Source organism: Schistocerca nitens, chromosome 4, assembly GCF_023898315.1.
Source record: "Schistocerca nitens isolate TAMUIC-IGC-003100 chromosome 4, iqSchNite1.1, whole genome shotgun sequence".
NCBI lineage: Eukaryota > Metazoa > Arthropoda > Insecta > Orthoptera > Acrididae > Schistocerca > Schistocerca nitens.
Genome location: NC_064617.1, coordinates 43,466,405 through 43,490,498, shown reverse-complemented (window position 1 = coordinate 43,490,498; position 24,094 = coordinate 43,466,405). Strand labels below are relative to the sequence as shown.

The 24,094-nt window shown below is 44.8% G+C and overlaps 1 protein-coding gene across 1 annotated transcript in view; it reads left to right on the top strand.

The window, feature by feature from the left end:
* LOC126251456 (uncharacterized protein CG45076-like) overlaps positions 1 to 23,847 on the top strand; it is a 75,057-nt gene extending 51,210 nt beyond the window's left edge. Inside the window, exons 2-3 of the mRNA XM_049951886.1 lie at positions 2,815 to 3,980; positions 23,812 to 23,847. Coding sequence (XP_049807843.1) covers positions 2,815 to 3,980; positions 23,812 to 23,847 — 1,202 coding nt within the window. The remainder of the gene's footprint in view (positions 1 to 2,814; positions 3,981 to 23,811) is intronic.
* The last annotated feature ends 247 nt before the right edge of the window (positions 23,848 to 24,094 follow it).

Below are 24,094 nucleotides of genomic sequence, written 5' to 3'. Positions count from 1 at the left end.
TCCCTGGTAGTCCGAGGAGAGGCGAGGGCAGTACTGTATTTTCACGCTGGGAGCAGCGTGGGCTTCCTACTAGCAAATAGCTTGCGAGCAGCCGAGGTGGACACTTTCTCTTTGACCCAAATGTCTTGGATAAGGCGTTCTTCCTTGTAGATGGGACAGTCGCGGGAGGACGCTGCATGGTCACCCTGACAGTTCACACAACGAGGAGACGGAGGTGGACAGTCACCCTCATGGGCATCCCTGCCATAAGTGACATTTAGCCACATTGGAACAAGACTGGCGGGTGTGATTAAAATACTGACACTGGTAGTAGCGCGTAGGTGTCGGGACATAGGGGCCAACAGAAATAACCTCGTAGCCCGCTTTGATACGCGACCGCTGCTGAACACTATCAAAGGCCAAGGAAAGTGTCTGGGTCGGTACAAGGTCATTGTTGACCTTTTTCATGACCCTATCGACAGCTGTCATGCCCTGCTCAGTGAGGAAAGACAGTCTCCTCGTCAGTCAATCCGTCGAGTGATCGAGTATATACCACACCACGAGACGAATTCGAAGTGCGGTGAGCCTCCACCCGGACAGGGAACGTGTACAGGAGTGTGGCCTGAAGCAATTTTTTGTGCCTGAAAGGCGCTCTCAGTTTCTAGTAACAAGGTACCATTATGCAACCTGGTACACGACTTGACAGATCCAGCTATGGCATCTACGCCCTTCTGGATAACGAAAGGGTTGACAGAGGAAAAATCCTTTCAGTCCTCAGATCGAGAAACTACGAGGAACTGTGGGGCAGGCGGTAGTACTTTTGTTACTGGTGGCTGGTCAAGTTTCCGTTTATGGGCAGAAGGCGAGAGAGAACAAGAAGTGAAATCCATTGCGGAGGAATCCCCCATGATTGCCAGCATCTCCAATGGCGCCCACCTTAGGTGAATGTTTACACCTCTGGTCACACCTCCCGAGAAACAGACGGAAGGACCAATCGGCATGGTCAGAAGGTATCATCTCTGGCAATCACCCCTCCCTGGGCCTGACCTTTACCAGGGCGTACGTGCATGCCTTAGTTGTCTACCCAGGGCAGGGAATTACGCGTTACCCCGTCACCGGCTACGCGAGCGAACGCGTGGGTCGGTCTTCAGGCGCGCACAGGGAGGAAGGAGGAAGAGGAAGAAAGAAGAGAGAGAGAGAGGGAGGGAGAGAGAGGGAGAGGGAGGGAGAGGGGGGGAGCGAGAGAGGGAGAGAGGGAGAGAGGGAGAGAGAGAGAGAGGGGGAGAGAGAGAGAGGGGAGGGAGAGGGAGAGAGAGAGAGGGGGGGAGAGAGAGAGGGGGGAGGGAGAGAGAGAGAGGGGGGAGGGAGAGAGAGAGAGGGGGGAGGGAGAGAGAGAGAGAGGGGGGAGGGAGAGAGAGAGAGAGGGGGGAGGGAGAGAGAGAGAGGGGGGGGAGGGAGAGAGAGGGGGGAGGGAGAGAGAGAGAGGGGGGGGAGGGAGAGAGAGGGGGGAGGGAGAGAGAGAGGGGGAGGGAGAGAGAGAGGGGGAGGGAGAGAGAGAGGGGGAGGGAGAGAGAGAGGGGGAGGGGGAGAGAGGGGGGAGAGAGGGGGGAGGGGGAGAGAGGGGCGAGAGAGGGGGAGGGAGAGGGAGGGGGAGGGAGAGAGAGGGGGAGGGAGAGAGAGGGGGAGGGAGAGAGAGGGGGAGGGAGAGAGAGGGGGAGGGAGAGAGAGGGGGAGGGAGAGAGAGGGGGAGGGAGAGAGAGGGGGAGGGAGAGAGAGGGGGAGGGAGAGAGGGGGGAGGGAGAGAGAGGGGGAGGGAGAGAGAGGGGGAGGGAGAGAGAGGGGGAGGGAGAGAGAGGGGGAGGGAGAGAAGGGGAGGGAGAGAGAGAAGGGGAGGGAGAGAGAGAAGGGGAGGGAGAGAGAGAAGGGGAGGGAGAGAGAGAAGGGGAGGGAGAGAGAGAAGGGGAGGGAGAGAGAGAAGGGGAGGGAGAGAGAGAAGGGGAGGGAGAGAGAGAAGGGGAGGGAGAGAGAGGGGGTAGGGAGAGAGAGAAGGGGAGGGAGAGAGAGGGGGTAGGGAGAGAGAGTGGGTAGGGAGAGAGAGTGGGTAGGGAGAGAGAGTGGGTAGGGAGAGAGAGTGGTAGGGAGAGAGAGTGGTAGGGAGAGAGAGGGGGGAGGGAGAGAGAGGGGGGAGGGAGAGTGAGAGGGGGGAGGGAGAGAGAGGGGGGAGGGAGAGAGTGGGGGGAGGGAGAGAGAGGGGGGAGGGAGAGAGAGGGGGGAGGGAGAGAGAGGGGGGAGGGAGAGAGAGGGGGGGAGGGAGAGAGAGAGGGGGAGGGAGAGAGAGAGGGGGAGGGAGAGAGAGAGGGGGAGGGGGAGAGAGAGGGGGAGGGAGAGTGAGGGGGAGAGGGAGAGAGAGAGGGGGAGGGAGAGAGAGAGGGGGAGGGAGAGAGAGAGGGGGAGGGAGAGAGAGGGGGAGGGAGAGAGAGGGGGGGAGGGAGAGAGAGGGGGGAGGGAGAGAGAGGGGGGAGGGAGAGAGAGGGGGAGGGAGAGAGAGGGGGGAGGGAGAGAGAGGGGGGAGGGAGAGAGAGGGGGGAGGGAGAGAGAGAGGGGGGAGGGAGAGAGAGGGGGAGGGAGAGAGAGAGGGGGGAGGGAGAGAGAGGGGGGAGGGAGAGAGAGGGGGGGAGGGAGGGGGGGAGGGAGGGGGAGAGGGAGAGAGAGGGAGGGGGGAGAGGGAGTGGGAGAGGGAGAGAGAGGGAGGGGGAGGGGGAAGAGGGAGGGGGGAGAGGGAGAGAGAGGGAGAGAGGGGAGAGGGAGAGAGAGGACAGACAGTCTCAAACGCAGAGGCGGAGACCAGAGAAGCCAAGGAGGCGAGAGCCAAGGAGGCGAGAGCCAAGGAGGCGAGAGCCAAGGAGGCGAGAGCCAAGGAGGCGAGAGCCAAGGAGGCGAGAGCCAAGGAGGCGAGAGCCAAGGAGGCGAGAGCCAAGGAGGCGAGAGCCAAGGAGGCGAGAGCCAAGGAGGCGAGAGCCAAGGAGGCGAGAGCCAAGGAGGCGAGAGCCAAGGAGGCGAGAGCCAAGGAGGCGAGAGCCAAGGAGGCGAGAGCCAAGGAGGCGAGAGCCAAGGAGGCGAGAGCCAAGGAGGCGAGAGCCAAGGAGGCGAGAGCCAAGGAGGCGAGAGCCAAGGAGGCGAGAGCCAAGGAGGCGAGAGCCAAGGAGGCGAGAGCCAAGGAGGCGAGAGCCAAGGAGGCGAGAGCCAAGGAGGCGAGAGCCAAGGAGGCGAGAGCCAAGGAGGCGAGAGCCAAGGAGGCGAGAGCCAAGGAGGCGAGAGCCAAGGAGGCGAGAGCCAAGGAGGCGAGAGCCAAGGAGGCGAGAGCCAAGGAGGCGAGAGCCAAGGAGGCGAGAGCCAAGGAGGCGAGAGCCAAGGAGGCGAGAGCCAAGGAGGCGAGAGCCAAGGAGGCGAGAGCCAAGGAGGCGAGAGCCAAGGAGGCGAGAGCCAAGGAGGCGAGAGCCAAGGAGGCGAGAGCCAAGGAGGCGAGAGCCAAGGAGGCGAGAGCCAAGGAGGCGAGAGCCAAGGAGGCGAGAGCCAAGGAGGCGAGAGCCAAGGAGGCGAGAGCCAAGGAGGCGAGAGCCAAGGAGGCGAGAGCCAAGGAGGCGAGAGCCAAGGAGGCGAGAGCCAAGGAGGCGAGAGCCAAGGAGGCGAGAGCCAAGGAGGCGAGAGCCAAGGAGGCGAGAGCCAAGGAGGCGAGAGCCAAGGAGGCGAGAGCCAAGGAGGCGAGAGCCAAGGAGGCGAGAGCCAAGGAGGCGAGAGCCAAGGAGGCGAGAGCCAAGGAGGCGAGAGCCAAGGAGGCGAGAGCCAAGGAGGCGAGAGCCAAGGAGGCGAGAGCCAAGGAGGCGAGAGCCAAGGAGGCGAGAGCCAAGGAGGCGAGAGCCAAGGAGGCGAGAGCCAAGGAGGCGAGAGCCAAGGAGGCGAGAGCCAAGGAGGCGAGAGCCAAGGAGGCGAGAGCCAAGGAGGCGAGAGCCAAGGCGAAGCCAAGGAGGCGAAGCCAAGGAGGCGAAGCCAAGGGAAAGAGTAAGGAAGACAGTGAGATGGAGAAGAACAAAGAAAGGAACCAACCAATGTTAGGAAGAAACGAGAAGTGAAAAACCAAAATGACCGAAAATATAGGTCGTGGAACCGTCCGTCTCCGGACGCAGGCGCTAACTACCCCTTGAGGGGGAGGGACTCCTTTTAGTCGCCTCTTTCGACAGGCAGGAATACCTCAGTCCTATTCTAATCCCCGAACATACATGGGGAGGGGGGGGGGGTAGATGGTGTAATAGAGCATTCAGTGAAAGCGACGACATCCCCCCCCCCCCCTTACCTGAAAAGGTAAAGTCTAACACTGTCTTCATATTTGACTATGTGGCTGTCGAAAAGCGGGATCAAATTCGTAGATATTTCTGCTTTGGTCGTCATATGGGTGTTGACGTATTTTATCTCAGACGTATTCCAGGATCCCAGAACAGTTGGTGAGGGATAATGCCAACCTCATTATAGCCTTCAAACAAGACAATCTCAATTTAACTTACATTTACCAGGCTCATGTAGGAACTGACATGTCATACAATGAATTTGTAAAGATGTGTGCTGATTGTTGGAATCACTCACAATCCGCTTTTCTCGTTGTTGATAAAAGGCGGAAACTGAATGATGGTAGTTATAGCCGGAACTTCCAGCAGTTTCTCCATATATAAATGTATAAAATAGCTGAGTGCGTCAGTAGACACTACACCATGGACAAATTCACACGCTTGGCGGATGCTCAATCTGAGAGGTTAGGTGTGCATATAATGTTCACGTGTATACTGATATGAAATTTAAGATTCTTGAGGCAAGACTCGGTAAGCTTGTAAGGGAATTAAAGGACACTCAAACTTCTTGCACTTAACAAAAATTGGCTAGAGAATAGATTTAGCGCAATTGGAGAGAAGATAGAAGCTGAGGTGGTTGTTATTGAAGGAGGTGGTGTAGGGAAGAAGAAGAATGACAAAGCATATATAAAACCACGTGATATGCACAGCTCTGATTAGTATGCTCCGAGATGTCGACAAAGCATAAAGTCATTCAGCCACGCAAAGCAGTTCCAGAGAAATTACGTTTGCTGAGGATGGGGCATATGGGTTGCGAGCAAACATTAAGAGAAACTTTTAAACCTGTTACCGAATCTATCAGTAAGATGGCTTCGCGTGATAATGATTCAATCGCAGAATTCACCAACCAGTATTGGGCGGGTAAGATAGAACATTTGGTGTCAGTGGGGAGAGACCGTACATGCTAGGCTCAAACTGTAAGTTTATACGATAGCACGACACGCATCGGGGATACAGAGTTTAAAAGAACACCTGGCTTAATGAACCTTATCTTCCTAAGGCCCTCAAAAAACTTAAAATACTCTACTAATAATCGCAAAGTGTGTGGTGAAATACTGCAATTGACTGAGCTGTATAAAATTCCTGACAGAACACTGAGAAACCTGCAAAACTCTAAATACAGAGCCATTATACAACCTTTACTGAATGAGCATCCTAAAAGCATTGGTGAGGGTGTAGACTTTCAGCATAAAGGCGTGAGCAATCAACTCCCACAGTATATATATTACGATGAGCCGGATGAACTAATAGACTTCGACTGTTGATGGATTCGGCTGCTGCAGGCAGTACAGCTCATTCGAATGAGGTTGTTTCGATAATCTCTGAGCTTTGAGAGAGAGGTATCATTTAATAAGTATGGAGACGGTAGTTCGAGAATTGCACAAGCCACCACGCGAAACATATCCTCGGAGGCATGTTATGATTAAGCGGCTGGATGACTTGTGGCAGGCCAATCTTTTAGAATAATGGATTCATATACATTTTAATGGTTATTGATACATACTCTAAATTCGCATGGGCATTACCTGTCAAAACTAAAACCGGTAGAGATGTTGCTGTAGTGTTTGAGCGTTTGCTGCAGACAGGATCGAATCGATGCCCAGACAATCTTGAAACCGATCATGGTGGTGAGTTTTACAATGAAAATTTCAAGACTGATGGAGCGGTACGGGATACACGACTACTCGACGTTTACCCACCTGAAAGCTAGCTTCGTGGACAGTTTGAACAGAATGGTTAAAGCTCAAATGTGAATACGTTTTAATCTTCGCGGTTCTTACAAGTGGCTAGATATCATCCCACAAATAATTGCGCGGTATAATAGAACCAAACATAGTACAATAAAAATGAGACCGACCGATGTTCGCTATAATTCACTCATAGACATAGTATATTTCCACATTAAATGCTGGACCCGCGCAAAAAGAGGTTCAATGTAGGCGACTTAGTACATATTTCAAAATACAAGACAGCGTTCGAGAAATCGTACTTACCAAACTGGTGAGCGGAGATATTCACAGTATCCAAAGTGCACAGAACGAACCCTAGGACATATATCTTAAAGGATGGCAAGGGTGAAGAAATGGCTGGATGCTTTTACACAGAAGAATTGCAGAAGAGTTCTGAAGCAAATGTATTTCTCATCGAACGCGTGATAAGACGTCGCGGGAATAGAGCGCTAGTTAAATGGTTAGGATTTCCATCATCAGAAAACAGTTCGATTGACGCTGACGAGTTACTGTATAACAGGGAGCGTAGACCTCTGTCTCCTCGGTAGTGTACCATACATGATAGGCAGCACACCATAATAAGAGGTGGAGGTGGTATTTTTGAAAAATTGCCTTTTGAATTGCACATTCCGGGAAACAACTTCTGTGGGCCTGAGACAAAGCTTCAGAAACGCCTGGCACGCGGTGGTAGCGGTGTTAACCTACTAGACGAAGTCTGCCTTGAACACGACCTCGCATTCGCTGCAAATAAAGATCTCCCAGCACGCCACGTTGCCGACCGAATATTAGCCGATAGAGCTAAGCAAATAAGGCGAAGGAAGGATCTCGGAATAGGTCACCACGTTGATGCATTCGTAGTTGATAAAACTATGCATGGAAAAATTAAGTTGGACATGCAGGTGATGATTTGCAAACGAAATATGAATGCAGCGCGAACAGCTTTTGGGGCGAAGAAGAAGGAACCAGGCACTTTGAAAAACTGCCTTCTCACTTCGATGTGTGCAGCTAAACGTGTGTTGAAAGGGGGGGGGCGAGGGGAAGGGGAAAGCGAAGAGGAGGAGGAGGAGGAGGAGGAGGAGGAGGAGGAGGAGGAGGAGGAGGAGGAAGAAGAAGACGACTGCAATTAAACCACCTAGAGTCCTACCACTACCAAACACATCAGGTGGAATTCTTCCGTTCCTCGTTCCAGACCTTTGCAGCTCTGGCGGCTGTAGGTTCACTTACAGGTGGAGCTGCAGCTGTGGCCAAAACGTCAAAAACGCACAGAATGCACAGGCGCATCTAGAGGAAGCCAGAAGACATAATCGGGCCACGGAAGCAGCAGCTACCGGAAAGGGTCTACTTGAAACCATACAGAAAATGACTAGGGATCTTCATAAATAAAAAAAGTTCGTTAGTTATCCTACCTGATCGAGCGCTCACGAATAAAGGTATCATTAATATTGTTAAAGAGAAACTTCACATTCCTGGATTCCGTTGCGTCTTTATGCGGGATACATTACCGAAGACTATGTGGCGGACTAATGAGTCCCCCCCTGGGGGTCCAGGGATCCATTGGGAGGCGAATGTTAAGAAAAGTGCAAATACAGTACAATATTTCGATTCATTTGGGGGTTTACAACCGCCTGAAGATTCACAACGCTACTTCACCAGCAAAAGTCGTGTTTTCCACAATTTACGGCGATGTCAGGACTTTAAAACATACCTGTGCGGGCATCTCCGCATTATGTTCATCACAGCCATGGCAAATTAGCCTTCGCCTGCATCAGCGAACTTCTGGAATGCGCGCTATATTTTGACCGAGCGGTGAGAAGTCGAATGCGCGCTTTCTCCTCTCCTTGTCAGAGCCGGTGTGCGAACATCCACACATATGAAAGAGCCATAACTGAACGCACGCCCATCATTTGAGGTTTAGATGCAATGTCATACACTGACTTTAAAAGAGCGAGTATCAGCATTACGTGCAAATTACTTTCCGCCTATTTAAGTGCAGGGGGCTGGAGTATAGCTGATTGGTCTGGAGGCGTATAACAGCATTCCAAATATCATGAAGAGCATCTGGAAATTGACGGTCGGAAGGAGATTCTACAAATACAACTTGGTGCCTACGATATTGATGATTTAAACGAAGTCTTAAAACAGTAAGGAAAAGGTATTGACTGCGGGCAAACATTAATATCCTTAAATCAAATACGGGCAGAGAGTGCTACGATCGACTTTAGACCGAGATTCAATAGCTCCACTGATAGGTTTTGCAAATGATCGTGTTATGGTGAGGGACGCCAGGAAATTTTATGCATCAGATGAAGCTGTAGATATACTACCAGTCAGCACAATCCACGTTGAGTGCAATATTGCCACAAACTCATACCTCAACGATAAGTTTATTCATCCCTACAGTCGGTACTGGGTATAAAATAGTTCAAGGCCCCACAAACTATATATCTCCGAGTAACAGTTCACACATTGTATCACCTAGAACTGCGTATTGTTGACTAGAGTAATCAGCTTGTTAGCTTTCGAGGAGAAGAGATCATTGTACGCTTGCACAGTTATTGAAAGTATCACAACACATGGTGCAGAGTTGTGGGAACTAACTCAGAGGCAGAAAGATCGCCTGATGGCTGTCGAGATGGATTTCTGGAGACGAAGTTGTGGATACTCCAGACTTGACCATATTATAAATGATACGATCAGAGAGGTTATGAATGTCAAAAGCACAATCCTAGGCTACATAGAAAGGAAGCGCCTACTCTGGTATGGTCACTTACAGCGTATTCCAGACACAAGATGGCCAAAATGGGTATGATAATGGACTCCACATCAAAGAAGAAGGCACGGTAGACCTGCGAGATGTTGGAGAGACGACGTCAACGAAGCAATGGCGGCGAGAAGTCTTAATGAAGGAGACTTGATAGACCGTGAACGATGGAGATTGGGATACGAGTGTGGGCGGCAGCCGTAGAAACATCGCTCACACAAACAAACAAACACACACACACAAACCAACACACAAACCAACACACACACACAAACAAACACACACACACACACAAACAAACACACACACACACACAAACAAAAACACACACACACACACAAACAAAAACACACACACACACACACAAAAACACACACAAACACACACACAAACACACACACAAACACACACACAAACACACACACAAACACACACACAAACACACACACAAACACACACACAAACACACACACAAACACACACACAAACACACACACAAACACACACACAAACACACACACAAACACACACACAAACACACACACAAACACACACACAAACACACACACAAACACACACACAAACACACACACAAACACACACACAAACACACACACAAACACACACACAAACACACACACAAACACACACACAAACACACACACAAACACACACACAAACACACACACAAACACACACACAAACACACACACAAACACACACACAAACACACACACAAACACACACACAAACACACACACAAACACACACACAAACACACACACAAACACACACACAAACACACACACAAACACACACACAAACACACACACAAACACACACACAAACACACACACAAACACACACACAAACACACACACAAACACACACACAAACACACACACAAACACACACACAAACACACACACAAACACACACACAAACACACACACAAACACACACACAAACACACACACAAACACACACACAAACACACACACAAACACACACACAAACACACACACAAACACACACACAAACACACACACAAACACACACACAAACACACACACAAACACACACACAAACACACACACAAACACACACACAAACACACACACAAACACACACACAAACACACACACAAACACACACACAAACACACACACAAACACACACACAAACACACACACAAACACACACACAAACACACACACAAACACACACACAAACACACACACAAACACACACACAAACACACACACAAACACACACACAAACACACACACAAACACACACACAAACACACACACAAACACACACACAAACACACACACAAACACACACACAAACACACACACAAACACACACACAAACACACACACAAACACACACACAAACACACACACAAACACACACAAACACACACACAAACACACACAAACACACACAAACACACACAAACACACACAAACACACACAAACACACACAAACACACACAAACACACACAAACACACACAAACACACACAAACACACACAAACACACACAAACACACACAAACACACACAAACACACACAAACACACACAAACACACACAAACACACACAAACACACACAAACACACACAAACACACACAAACACACACAAACACACACAAACACACACAAACACACACAAACACACACAAACACACACAAACACACACAAACACACACAAACACACACAAACACACACAAACACACACAAACACACACAAACACACACAAACACACACAAACACACACAAACACACACAAACACACACAAACACACAAACACACAAACACACAAACACACAAACACACAAACACACAAACACACAAACACACAAACACACAAACACACAAACACACAAACACACAAACACACAAACACACAAACACACAAACACACAAACACACAAACACACAAACACACAAACACACAAACACACAAACACACAAACACACAAACACACAAACACACAAACACACAAACACACAAACACACAAACACACAAACACACAAACACACAAACACACAAACACACAAACACACAAACACACAAACACACAAACACACAAACACACAAACACACAAACACACAAACACACAAACACACAAACACACAAACACACAAACACACAAACACACAAACACACAAACACACAAACACACAAACACACAAACACACAAACACACAAACACACAAACACACAAACACACAAACACACAAACACACAAACACACAAACACACAAACACACAAACACACAAACACACAAACACACAAACACACTTGAGGGAGGTTTCTAACCTCCGCCGTGACCAGCCGCACAGTCCGTGACTGCAGCGCCCATAGACCGCTCGGCTACTCCCGAGCAGCGACGATTCCAATTTTATATAAAAATTTCGTACAACTACTTTCGATCTCATGCTTGGGAAGCTGGAGCGTATTTATGAAATGTGAAACTACTTCCGAACATAAAGCTTTTTGCTTGTAGTAAGCCTGATAAGCATTTGATATTGGTACTTCGTGAATTATATTTTCTCGTGATATAAAAATGACCATTTGTGCCAAAACTGTCTCGTTTATTTGGTGTTTGTTACAATAGCTACAATATTAGACAGGCCTATTTTGTTTTATCTAGCAGGTAGTGACAAAAACGCGTAATCAGATTGAGAAATCACACAAGTCTTGGGTACTGTTTGTATTAACAGCTTTTTCAGTATTAGACAAAGAATTTCTTTTTTCATGTAGCAAAACATTTGACGATCTTTGAAGTAAGATTCTTTCCCAGAAAGGAAACAAAGTTAGAGAGAACAAATGCTACGTTTAAGGACTGAAGAAATGTGTACTGTCTTGCTTGTCTCTTCTACTGGTTCCATGTATCCTATTTTTAATTTTATCTCACAAAAAAAGCGAGTTATTAGCTATAGGCAATAAAGAATGCAAATCTTCTGAAGAGTTCTTGTTCTCCCGGTTACAAATTATCCCATCCAATATTGATTGGAATTTTTTTTCTGATGCACATAGTCACAGTTATAGTGGGAAAGATGATAATCTTCATATGACCGACGTTTACGTTCATTGATTTTGCTGTTTTCTCTTCGTTTATTGCTCTCACGTCAAGTGAAAACAAAATGGATTTCTGTGGTTGGGAGCTATCAAGTGAATTAAAATACATTGACATGAGTACGGAAGGCTAAAATGTTATTAGTTTCAGATTTTATTTTATTTCCACCTTTCTGACAGTCAAGCATCAATAGCCTTACAGAACAATGAAGTTATTTTTGTCGTTTTGCTAAGGAGATTTGGCTTTTATTAATCTTTTCTGCTGAGGCAGTCAATTTATTTGAAACGAACTGTTTAATTCCACACTACTGGCTGGTTTCAACTGTTTGCTGCATTTCAAAAGTGCATGTTTTCACCTTCTAGCACGTATGAAATTATGTTATAATGAAGAACCAAAGATGAAATAATACATTACTTTTACTCCAAGAATATTTACATTCGAATCTGGACATACGAATGTGCACTTCAAGCCGAATTACGCGTTTTAGTGTGGTTCACGAAATTCCGATGCTCTTTGCGTATCCTCTGATGTCTTCTTTCTTTTATGACAATGTAAGATCTTTTAATGTCTTACACCTACGAACATACGAGCTTCCAGAATCCTAGTGGCTGGGCAAGCACGGTGACGCCTGTTATCTGGCTCTCTCTGTCAACTACTGAGACTAACCTATTTGTAACAAGTCGCGAGAAAATATTGCGAATGGTTGTTTGAAAAGCATTACTTTCAAAGTAAATTTTCTTTTATGTAAGATGAACTACGTGCGAGAATTTACAAGCAATTCCTTAAATCACAGAGTGTTTGACTCATTTAAAAATCAAGTCTGGTACGAACATTTAGAAAAATTTCGAGCTCAGAAGATCAATCATGTCCTTGTTAAAAATATTACTGGCACATTTGAGGGATGTGTCTAAGTGTAACGTGTGCAAAAAAGATCAACACGATATGTGAAAGCTTAGCTTCTCTTGCAGCTTATTAATCTTAGAGACCAAGATTATATGTGAAAACTCTGCTTTTCTTGTAGTAACAATATGTATATTAATTTAAACCATTAACGTTTCCTATCTGTGTGCACGCGCTACTGAAATGTGGTATTGCTATCACGTGTCCTATGCTCGAATATTCGATGTCATCGGCTGGCGAGATCATGTGACATGAGCTATGACTGGCTACAAAAGCGCATTGCAATCTTGATTTCAATGCTTCGGAAAGTGACATGCGGCGTTTGGTGGAATTTAAATTTACACTTTCGTAATACGAAAATATGCAGCGTACACATTTCCAATTTTTTTTTTTACTCAATGTGGTTTTCTAAAGGGCCGAGAAGTACTACACTGATGTATAAAACCATAACCATTCAAAGGTTTGATAAATTTTACAGTTTCGAGGAAAAGTACCCTGTCACTTAACAAGGAGAAAGTGTATTTTCACCCAGGAAAAAGCGTAATTTTAACCGAGAAATCCGGGAATTATTTTTCTTGTCCTCTTATACACCCTGTACTTACTCCTGTCAGCTTAATGTCCGGGAATTCGGTTATAAATAGAACGTTATTCACAAGAGACCAATCTGTGCTTATGTAATGTGCTGTGTCAAATAATGCACCTTTTATACAAGGGCCGGCCAAATGCTGCACAGTGTGCAGACTTGCAGAAGTGCTGCACATGTGCGCACGTGTGCGACAGCGACATCTGTTATTAGACATGTGTCCTAAATGAACGGAGGGGGCTCCACTTCCCTGTTTATGTGGTACAAGCAAGAGCGCAACATACCCAGTCTCGTTTACCCCTGGTAACCTTAACCTTAACAGAAGTACTGAGAAATGGCAAATACTGTGAAAAATCAAATGACGGGAGATCTATGTCCTCAGTCGTTTAAAAATGACTGGGAACTGCAATTCTTTTTTGTAGCCGTTGGTAAAAACTCAGTGTATGCTGTGCTGCCGAATAATAAGCGGCTAGTGTGAGTTTTCAATTGAAAGACACTACAATACATATCACAAAGACGAGTGTAGTGTACTCAACAGTGAAGAACGGCAAGCAAAATTAAATGTGCTTAAGAAAATGGATGAGACATCAACTCTGTTATTTCTCATGACCAGTGATAAACGTGTTAGGATTTATTCCTTTCATAATTAAAAATTGTTTACTAACTGTGCATCATTGCCTCATTCTGCTCCATGTTACATTATTATCAGAAAAGTTGGTCATTAAAGTGATTGTTCCAATGTATACTTACATTTAGCTTTTTTTTTAATGTGTGAAGGGCTACGCTCAGCTGAAGTCGATAAAACATAACATTCATCTAATTGTCGGTTATTATGCAGATTTCAGACGTAACTGATGAAAGATATAGCAATAATGGTATTGAAATAACAGGTGATCATCGAGAGGTCTGCGGTTATCATTCTGTTCAGAGGTCAGTGAAACAAATTATGTGGGTGTAGCTGAGGGCACCGAGAATTAGTTATAGGTAACCTTACATTAGTTTAATGTTATTTTAAATCATGAATAAGGTTCTTTGGAAGTCTCTAAGTACTCTCTTTCTTAAATACTAGATCAAAACCATTACGCGTATTTACGTGCCGTCAGTCAAGCTGCCTTACTTGTCTTACTGAGTTAAAATGTTAACATAAAAGTAGACGTCTCAATGAGTAGATTGTGACAGTATTTTAAATGTTTAATACGCGAAATACCTTCCCATGGTTGGCCTGCTAGCTGTGGAATGAGCACTAGAATGCGCCGGTACAGAGTATCCCAGCAAGTGGATAAAGCGACATCTGTGCGTAGAAACATGCACTACATGAACGCTGACGGCTGCGGCGCGCACGCTGTGACCCTAAAGTTGCACATGTGCAGCAGCACCGCACGCATGCAGAATTTATGGCCGGCCCTGTTTTATACCAATCAGTCCACGCATATCAACTGTCGTAGACAATTTTTTATTAATAACTTAATAACAGAAGATCTTATACGGTTTCACACTGCAATAAGCCTCTTCTTTGACATGCACACGTGCCGTCAGTCAAGCTGCCTTACTTGTCTTACTGAGTTAAAATGTTAACATTGACCGACCGACAAATTTCGTAACAGTCTACACAACGCACGTCCCGACCGACTTCATGATTTCAGCGCCGCCCTGCTCCTGCTTGACGTAACATCTTAAACGCTGAGTTCTCGATAATTTGCAACTAGATGAATTAATTCTTAGCCTATTTCTTTGGAACTGTCATCAGAAACACCTCTCACCTCTAAAACGTGTCACCTCTTTAGCACACATTGCAACAAACTTCGTTGTTTTATTACAACCTACATTGCTGAAGGAGATGTCAGTGTGGAATTTCATACAACTGTATTTCTTTAAATGAGTTGTTCGCGACTGGAAAAACAAACGTTGGTCAGCTTACGCGTGACACATATGCTGTAGAATTTCTTTAGTTTACAACAAATATTTATTCCTTACTTCTCTTTTTGGACTCTCCCGTTTCCTCTACGTTTACGCATTGGTTTCAGTTTTACTTGTTACTGCAAATACTTCCTCACTCTGCATGATTACAAATACACCACGAATGAGAAGCCTGTGGTGGATGTAGTTGCGCAGGGATGAAGGTACGTTTAACGTTTTTGGAGTAACATTACATATGACTTGTCCATGGCCTCTACGCTCGGCCACTGTTGACTGGTTCGGGCAGGCTGTGCTCGATTACTCCGTCATGCAAAACTAGCCAGCCCGAAAATCAACTGCTCTACTACACACAGTTTATTGACCGACCGACAAATTTCGTAACAGTCTACACAACGCACGTCCCGACCGACTTCATGATTTCAGCGCCGCCCTGCTCCTAGAGCTGGTTATGACGTTCTGTTCTACGCGATACCGCTTACAAGGGAACCTCCCCATCGCACCCCCCTCAGATTTAGTTATAAGTTGGCACAGTGGATAGGCCTTGAAACACTGAACACAGATCACAGATCACAGATCACTCGAGAAACAGGAAGAAGTTGTATGGAACTATGAAAAAAATAAGCAAAATATTGCTGCGGCACAAAAGGTTCTTGGCTCAAGTCTTCCCTCGAGGGAAAATTTTACTTTATTTTCGCAAAGTTATGATCTGTCCGTTCGTTCATTGACGTTTCTGTTCACTGCAATAAGTTTAGTGTGCCCCTCCAATGGGAACCGTAAACATTTGATCGCAAGGTCATAGGTCAACCGATTCCTCCACAGGAAAACACGTCTGATGTATTCTATACGACACTGGTGACGGCATGTGCGTCACATGACAGGAATATGTTGTCGACCCACCTAACTGTACACTTGGCGAATGGGTAAAAAGATTCTTCTACCTTGCCCGATTTAGGGTTTCTTGTGGATGTGATAATCACTCCCAAAAAAAGTGATGAAAACAGAGTTTGTCACAAACTGCAACAAATGAATGCAACAGTTTCACAGTCGCTCAATTTTCCCTGTGCTCTGTCAAAACATATGTTTTCAACGTTTTCAAATTTTTCCGTGTGTAGACAGTCAAATCCTGCATATGTCCAAGCAAATCTGAACATGTCCTGGAATTTTGTAGATCGAAGTTGATTTTGTGTGAGTGCCTGAACTGAAAATAAAAAATTAAAATTTTCACTCTAGGCAAGTCTTCAACCAAGGCCGTGTCGTTTCGCAGCTGCTCACGCTAACCACGAGACCACGGCGCTCCTGAGCTCACACTATCCGTGATGCTGCCTATGTTACACATGGACTAAGTTTATATATTATGCCTATTTTTTTCCTAGTTCCACACAACTTCTTCCTGTTTTCTCCATTGATCTGTGTTCAGTTTTTCAAGGTCTATCCACTGAGCCAACTTATAACTAAATCTGAGGGGGGGTGCGATGAGGAGGTTCCCTTGTTAGTATTCCACAGGAAAAGAATTGGGATTTGGCTTGGCTGTTCGAACTAACAAGGCCAGAAAAAGCCGTGATAAAGCTGTAGGTAAAGAAATGGCTAATGCAATGGACCAAATGAACCTACGCTTTGTTACTTACGGAGCAGAGACCCGAAGATTTCCGGAATTATTTAAGAATGGATGAAAAATGCTTTTCGGAGCTCCTGAACGTCGTCAAACGATAGCCACATACGATTTCTAGCCACTGGCAGAATTTACGAGGACCTCATATTCAGCGCAGTTAATCCCCAAAATTATAATCTAAAATGATTCTTGATATCTGCAGGGTGATTCTTAGTTGCTTGAGGAAATATTCGTGGTAAAGCAGAAGCGAAACTAAAATTATATTTATGTAAACTTATGTTCGTATGTAGTAATAATATCCCCTGTAATTTCAATAAACTCCTTTCAGATTCGGACGACTGCAAATGGCGGCGGCGCATATTATGTAATAAATTCAGCAACATATTCATAAGAAGTGAAGCACTTAACAGTTGTTAGAAAAGAAAAGTCGTTCACTTTTCTCTTCATAGCAGAACAGGCGACGATAGGTTGGATTTTTGTAACACTTCTAATAATAAACCAAGTGGATTTCATGAATAAAAGTCTGTGTACTGTCTATAATTCGGTTTTTAGTTCTTACTATAGATACGTATTTCAAACGAAATAAAAATCCAATCTGTCTCTATTTAACGTTATCTGACTTCATTTCCGGTGAGTATTGGAAATAAAACCGAGAAACAGTCAGACGACTAACCAATATTCACAAAAGTGTGTATGTTTTATTTTCTCTGTTTGCCACATGAAACTAATACAGATTCGTTAAAAATGAAAGAAGCACTTCATTTCTTACCCCTCTATTGCTATACTGCTCGCACGGCACGTCCCACAGACATCTGAAGACTCTAAAACTTTCCAGAAACTCTGTCATAAAAATTTCGTCTGCCTCGCACACTGCCATGTTAGCCACATTCGGAGTACACTGAACTCCGCGCTTAGTGACTGAAGAGGAACTGTTGTCGGGCGGCTTGCACGACAGACTACACAATGTAACGGCGAATGGGGTCGCGGGGAGGCGGGTGTGGCTGTCTGCTAGTCTTACCTAACCTACCCACCGCAAAGAAAAATCGCTCTTTAGACCAACAAGCCTACAGACGTACAGTTAGTCGGTCGGTCGGTCAACAAGCTACACACGCACAATTTATCTGTCGGTCGGTAAACTGGCGCATGTGTAGGGTAGGGTCCTTTACTGACAGTGAAACACTGATAGTAACTGAATGAGAGAAAGAGCTCGAAAATCTAGATTTCGCAGTAGCAGATTCCGATGTCTCATAACAGGCTTCTGACTTCAGTGTTGAAGGATTTCAGTACTATATCTTGCCAGGTATGTAGTATACCGAAGCAACATTACGACAGATCACTGGCGACACACGCTGCGGAGTTACTGGCAACGCTTGAGGAAAGTTCGGTTGGGTGGCTGACCACGATTTCTCTCGGAGGTCTGCTTGTAACCTCAGAATCGTTCCTTCAAACTACTATGAAATTATCGAGTGAGGTAACGCAGTGGTTAGCACACTGGACTCGCATTCGGGAGGTTTACAGTGCAAACCTGCGTCCGGCCATTTAGGTATGGGATTTCCGTGATTTCCCTAAATTGCGTACTGAAAATGTCGGGATGGTTCCTGTGAAAGGGCACGGTCGACTTCGTAGTCCACCCTTCCATAGTCCGAACTTGTGCTCCTTCTCTAATGGCCTCGCTGTCGACAGCACGTTAAACTCTAACCTCCACCCCCCAGCTACGAAATTGGAATTAACTTTTGTCCAGATCTATGGAGCCACAATTTGTACACGGAAATTGGTGTTACTAAGACCCTGTGCGCCATATTTTGGGAACGATTCTTTGCTTTTCATCCGGAAGTAATTAAAATTAGCGCCAGAACGAAAACATTTATCCAGCTGCGCTGGCTATCGAAGACCAGGCAAAGCAAACAGAGGCAGCTCAGCGTCGGGAAGCAGGACATACGGATTTGTCATCGGTTTAGGATCTAAATGAACAATATTAGCGTATAAAAGGCTCCTACACACACACACCAATTTATCGGATGACAGAATGACCAAATTGGTCGCAGCCTACACACGTCCGAACCGACTATAACTCGGCGATTATAGTGTCGCCCTGTTGTTTGTTTTATCTTCAGTTAATTGCGTTTTTCTTCTACGAGATCCCACCTGGTTTTTCACATAAATAATAACGGGGTTTGCATTGGCTGTTGTAAAGGTAAGAAGGGAAAAAAAGCAGAGAGAAACCTGTGGGCAAAGAAGTGGCTAATGCAAGGGAAGAAATTCACCCATGTTCAGGCTGGGAGCTTATAATTTTCCTGATTTAAGAAGGCGTGAATCATACATTTCGGAGCTGCTGGACATCACAGAAACATTCTTAAAGGAAAAATAATGCAGTCCTGAGAGAGGTGCTAAACTCCGAGGAGAGACTGTTAGCTGTATTACGATTTCTCGCCACTGGCGGCAGACCTAAGATTCATACTGTCATACCGCTACAATTATTAACTTAAATTATTCCTGAAACGTGCAACATGATCTATAGTTGACAGAGGTAATAATTTCATGATAAATTAAAATAAATAAAGCAAAATACATTCATGAACATGTTATTAATTTACTTACGGATGTAGTACAAAAGATGACCTGGAAATTACAGATACTCATTTCATATTTGAATAAGAAAGACTACACATGACGGTTTCGCGCATCATCTATTAAATACGATACGTAAGAAATGAAACATTTAGCAACTGTTAGAATTGTTGGGTTGGGTTGTTTGGGGGGGAAGAGACCAAACAGCGAGGTCATCGGTCTCATCGGATTAGCGAAGGACGGGGAAGGAAGTCGGCCGTCCCCCTTTCAAAGGAACCATCCCGGAATTTGCCTGGAGCGATTTAGGGAAATCACGGAAAACCTAAAAAAGGATGGCCGGACGCGGGATTGAACAGTCGTCCTCCAGAATGCGAGTCCAGTGTGCTACCACTGCGTGAACTCGCTCGGCGTTAGAATTATAATAAATAAATATAATTAAAGATCGCACACTTTGGTCTACAGGGAAATTAAAATCTAAAAACAGAAATAAGGAAGATCGACAGACTTAATGTCGAGTTGCACATAGAGAAACCATTATGTATTCGTTAAAAAAGGAAATAAATGCCTCTTTTCTTGCATCTCTGTTTTTATACTCCTCGCACGACGTGTCGCGAAACCATCTACAGTCTTTGCATTTCTCTAAGAACTCTGTCCATAAGGTTTCGTCCGCCTCGGACGTCGAAATGTATATTACAACAGTATTTAATTCCGAGAGCTGTCACAGAACAGGAGTTTTACTCATGCGGTTGGCACGATCGCGCTACACACGACACAATTTCTTGGGTCGGTTGTCGACTTGTACGCGCCCGACAAGCCGACAATAAAAGTACGTCGGTCGGTCAGTCAAAACACCGACACACAGCCTATTTCTCAGACGATCGTTTGGTTGGGTGCCACAAGAGGCGCTGCTATCGAGTCACGTGATCGGCCTACGACTGCAACGGATGATACGAACAGCTGAGGGTTATTCGTCTTACTTGATTCGCATTGACAATTACGAAGTGTTCCCGCATTGTGTTGTTGTTGCACAGAGTTGGCGATAGGAGTTGTGTTGTTGTTTGGGAGAGGAGAGTTGTGTTTTTGCTTTTTGGGGAGATTTGTGTTGCTTTTTTGAGAGGAGATTTGTTTTGCGTTTTCGAGAGGAGATTTGTGTTGTTGCATTTTCGAGAGGAGATTTGTGTTGTTGCATTTTCGAGAGGAGATTTGTGTTGTTGCATTTTTGAGAGGAGATTTGTGTTGTTGCATTTTTGAGAGGAGATTTGTGTTGTTGCATTTTTGAGAGAGATTTCTGCAGTGGCATTTTTGAGAGGAGGTTTGTGTAGTTGCATTTTTGAGAGGAGGTTTGTGTAGTTGCATTTTTGAGAGGAGGTTTGTGTAGTTGCATTTTTGAGAGGAGGTTTGTGTAGTTGCATTTTTGAGAGGAGGTTTGTGTAGTTGCATTTTTGAGAGGAGGTTTGTGTAGTTGCATTTTTGAGAGGAGGTTTGTGTAGTTGCATTTTTGAGAGGAGGTTTGTTTTGCGTTTTCGAGAGGAGATTTGTGTTGTTGCATTTTCGAGAGGAGATTTGTGTTGTTGCATTTTCGAGAGGAGATTTGTGTTGTTGCATTTTTGAGAGGAGATTTGTGTTGTTGCATTTTTGAGAGGAGATTTGTGTTGTTGCATTTTTGAGAGGAGATTTGTGTTGTTGCATTTTTGAGAGGAGATTTGTGTTGTTGCATTTTTGAGAGGAGATTTGTGTTGTTGCATTTTTGAGAGGAGATTTGTGTTGTTGCATTTTTGAGAGGAGATTTGTGTTGTTGCATTTTTGAGAGGAGATTTGTGTTGTTGCATTTTTGAGAGGAGATTTGTGTTGTTGCATTTTTGAGAGGAGATTTGTGTTGTTGCATTTTTGAGAGGAGGTTTGTGTTGTTGCATTTTTGAGAGGAGGTTTGTGTGGTTGCATTTTTGAGAGGAGGTTTGTGTGGTTGCATTTTTGAGAGGAGGTTTGTGTGGTTGCATTTTTGAGAGGAGGTTTGTGTGGTTGCATTTTTGAGAGGAGGTTTGTGTGGTTGCATTTTTGAGAGGAGGTTTGTGTGGTTGCATTTTTGAGAGGAGGTTTGTGTGGTTGCATTTTTGAGAGGAGGTTTGTGTGGTTGCATTTTTGAGAGGAGGTTTGTGTAGTTGCATTTTTGAGAGGAGGTTTGTGTAGTTGCATTTTTGAGAGGAGGTTTGTGTAGTTGCATTTTTGAGAGGAGGTTTGTGTAGTTGCATTTTTGAGAGGAGGTTTGTGTAGTTGCATTTTTGAGAGGAGGTTTGTGTAGTTGCATTTTTGAGAGGGGGTTTGTGTAATTGCATTTTTGAGAGGGGGTTTGTGTAATTGCATTTTTGAGAGGGGGTTTGTGTAATTGCATTTTTGAGAGGGGGTTTGTGTAATTGCGTTTTTGAGAGGGGGTCTGTGTAGTGGTATTTATGAGAGGAGGTTTGTGTAGTATTGCATTTTCGAGAGGACGTTTGTGTAGTATTGCATTTTCGAGAGGACGTTTGTGTAGTATTGCATTTTCGAGAGGACGTTTGTGTAGTATTGCATTTTCGAGAGGACGTTTGTGTAGTATTGCATTTTCGAGAGGACGTTTGTGTAGTATTGCATTTTCGAGAGGACGTTTGTGTAGTATTGCATTTTCGAGAGGACGTTTGTGTAGTATTGCATTTTCGAGAGGACGTTTGTGTAGTATTGCATTTTCGAGAGGACGTTTGTGTAGTATTGCATTTTCGAGAGGACGTTTGTGTAGTATTGCATTTTCGAGAGGACGTTTGTGTAGTATTGCATTTTTGAGAGGAGATTTGTGTAGTATTGCATTTTTGAGAGGAGGTTTGTGTAGTATTGCATTTTTGAGAGGAGGTTTGTGTAGTATTGCATTTTTGAGAGGAGGTTTGTGTAGTATTAGATTTTTGAGAGGAGGTTTGTGTAGTATTAGATTTTTGAGAGGAGGTTTGTGTAGTATTGCATTTTTGAGAGGAGATTTGTGTAGTATTGCATTTTTGAGAGGAGGTTTGTGTAGTATTAGATTTTTGAGAGGAGGTTTGTGTAGTATTGCATTTTTGAGAGGAGGTTTGTGTAGTATTGCATTTTTGAGAGGAGGTTTGTGTAGTATTGCATTTTCGAGAGGAGGTTTGTGTAGTATTGCATTTTCGAGAGGAGGTTTGTGTAGTATTGCATTTTCGAGAGGAGGTTTGTGTAGTATTGCATATTCGAGAGGAGCGACGCGTGATTGGTTTTTGGAGTTTTCCATCAAGTTAACAGCCATGGTAAGTGAACTCTGATATTTCTTGTAAATTTTATTTTGCTTTGATGTTAAGTTTTAAGAAAATGACAGTGTTCATTTTTTAGTTGATGTTCTTGTAAACATGTTATGCATGTGAAATGAAAATGGCCTATATTTAGATATCTCTCATTTACTAAAACGTCCCTCTGATACAACTTGTATAATAGCATGCTCATTGCGAATATTTTTCTTACAGTAAACATCTAAAACAGTCATTTTTCATTATTGTTTTACCTGTTTCGACTCGATAGATGGTTGATTTTTTTGATAATTTGTGGCTGCGCATTAGAGGCTTCCCTTCTGTCCTCTGACTTAAGATTTCGTATCCATCCAACTCGGAAAGCCCTGGGTGAATGGTGGGAGAACATAAGTTTCGAAACCCACCAAACGTCGCATAATACGTTTTCAAAATTTTCAGGAATGCATATAAAACTTACGAGCATGTCATTGCTTCCTGCAGTGGGAGAAGTTGTCTGTGATATGTTTCCAGCAACTATTTGGACAAATAACGGATGATTCTTTCCATTAGTTTAAGGAGTTTTCTTGTTAGTATTTGGCAGTTGTTAGTGGTTGATAGGTGTCGTCGACATCGGTTTACCATTGTTGGTGGGTCATCTTTTTTTGTACTATGTCTGGATAGTTTTCGTTTGTTTTACTTTGGACTTCGTGTTAGATATGATAAGTGAAGGTTTACGTAACGGGTTTTTACGATTTCAGTGTGTTTGCTTTTGTCACTATGGGCTTTCTCTTTCTGCCATAATGGCCAAGTGAAATATGCGGTATCGGTTTTCGTTGATGTGGGTATCTGGTATCGATGGTTTCGTTCAAGCAATACAGGTCAGGCGAAGTTACAATGCCACTGGTTTTGGTTTTGCGTATTTGAATTGTGCTTACTGTGCAGAATTTCGTGTGCTTCATTTTTGGGTTAATATTGGTCTGGAAAGGTGTTCTTATTCTTACAGTCTTTTGTCCCCACCGAGAATTTCTACTTCTCGTGATTGGCCCGTTCATTTGAGTTTTTAGTAGTCATTATTGCGCATGTTAAGTTTGTTCGCGGATGCAATGAGTGGCACTGAGGGGACATATAATTTATGCTTGAAACCCAGATTGCCGGTATTTTCATAACATCATGAGTCAAAGCAGACATGTGGGATCCCAACCTTTCGGTAATCCCGTAAACAGTGCTATGCATTTTGTCATCTACTGAACTCACTCTGTGTTGTAACTCGATGAATTGCATCCATT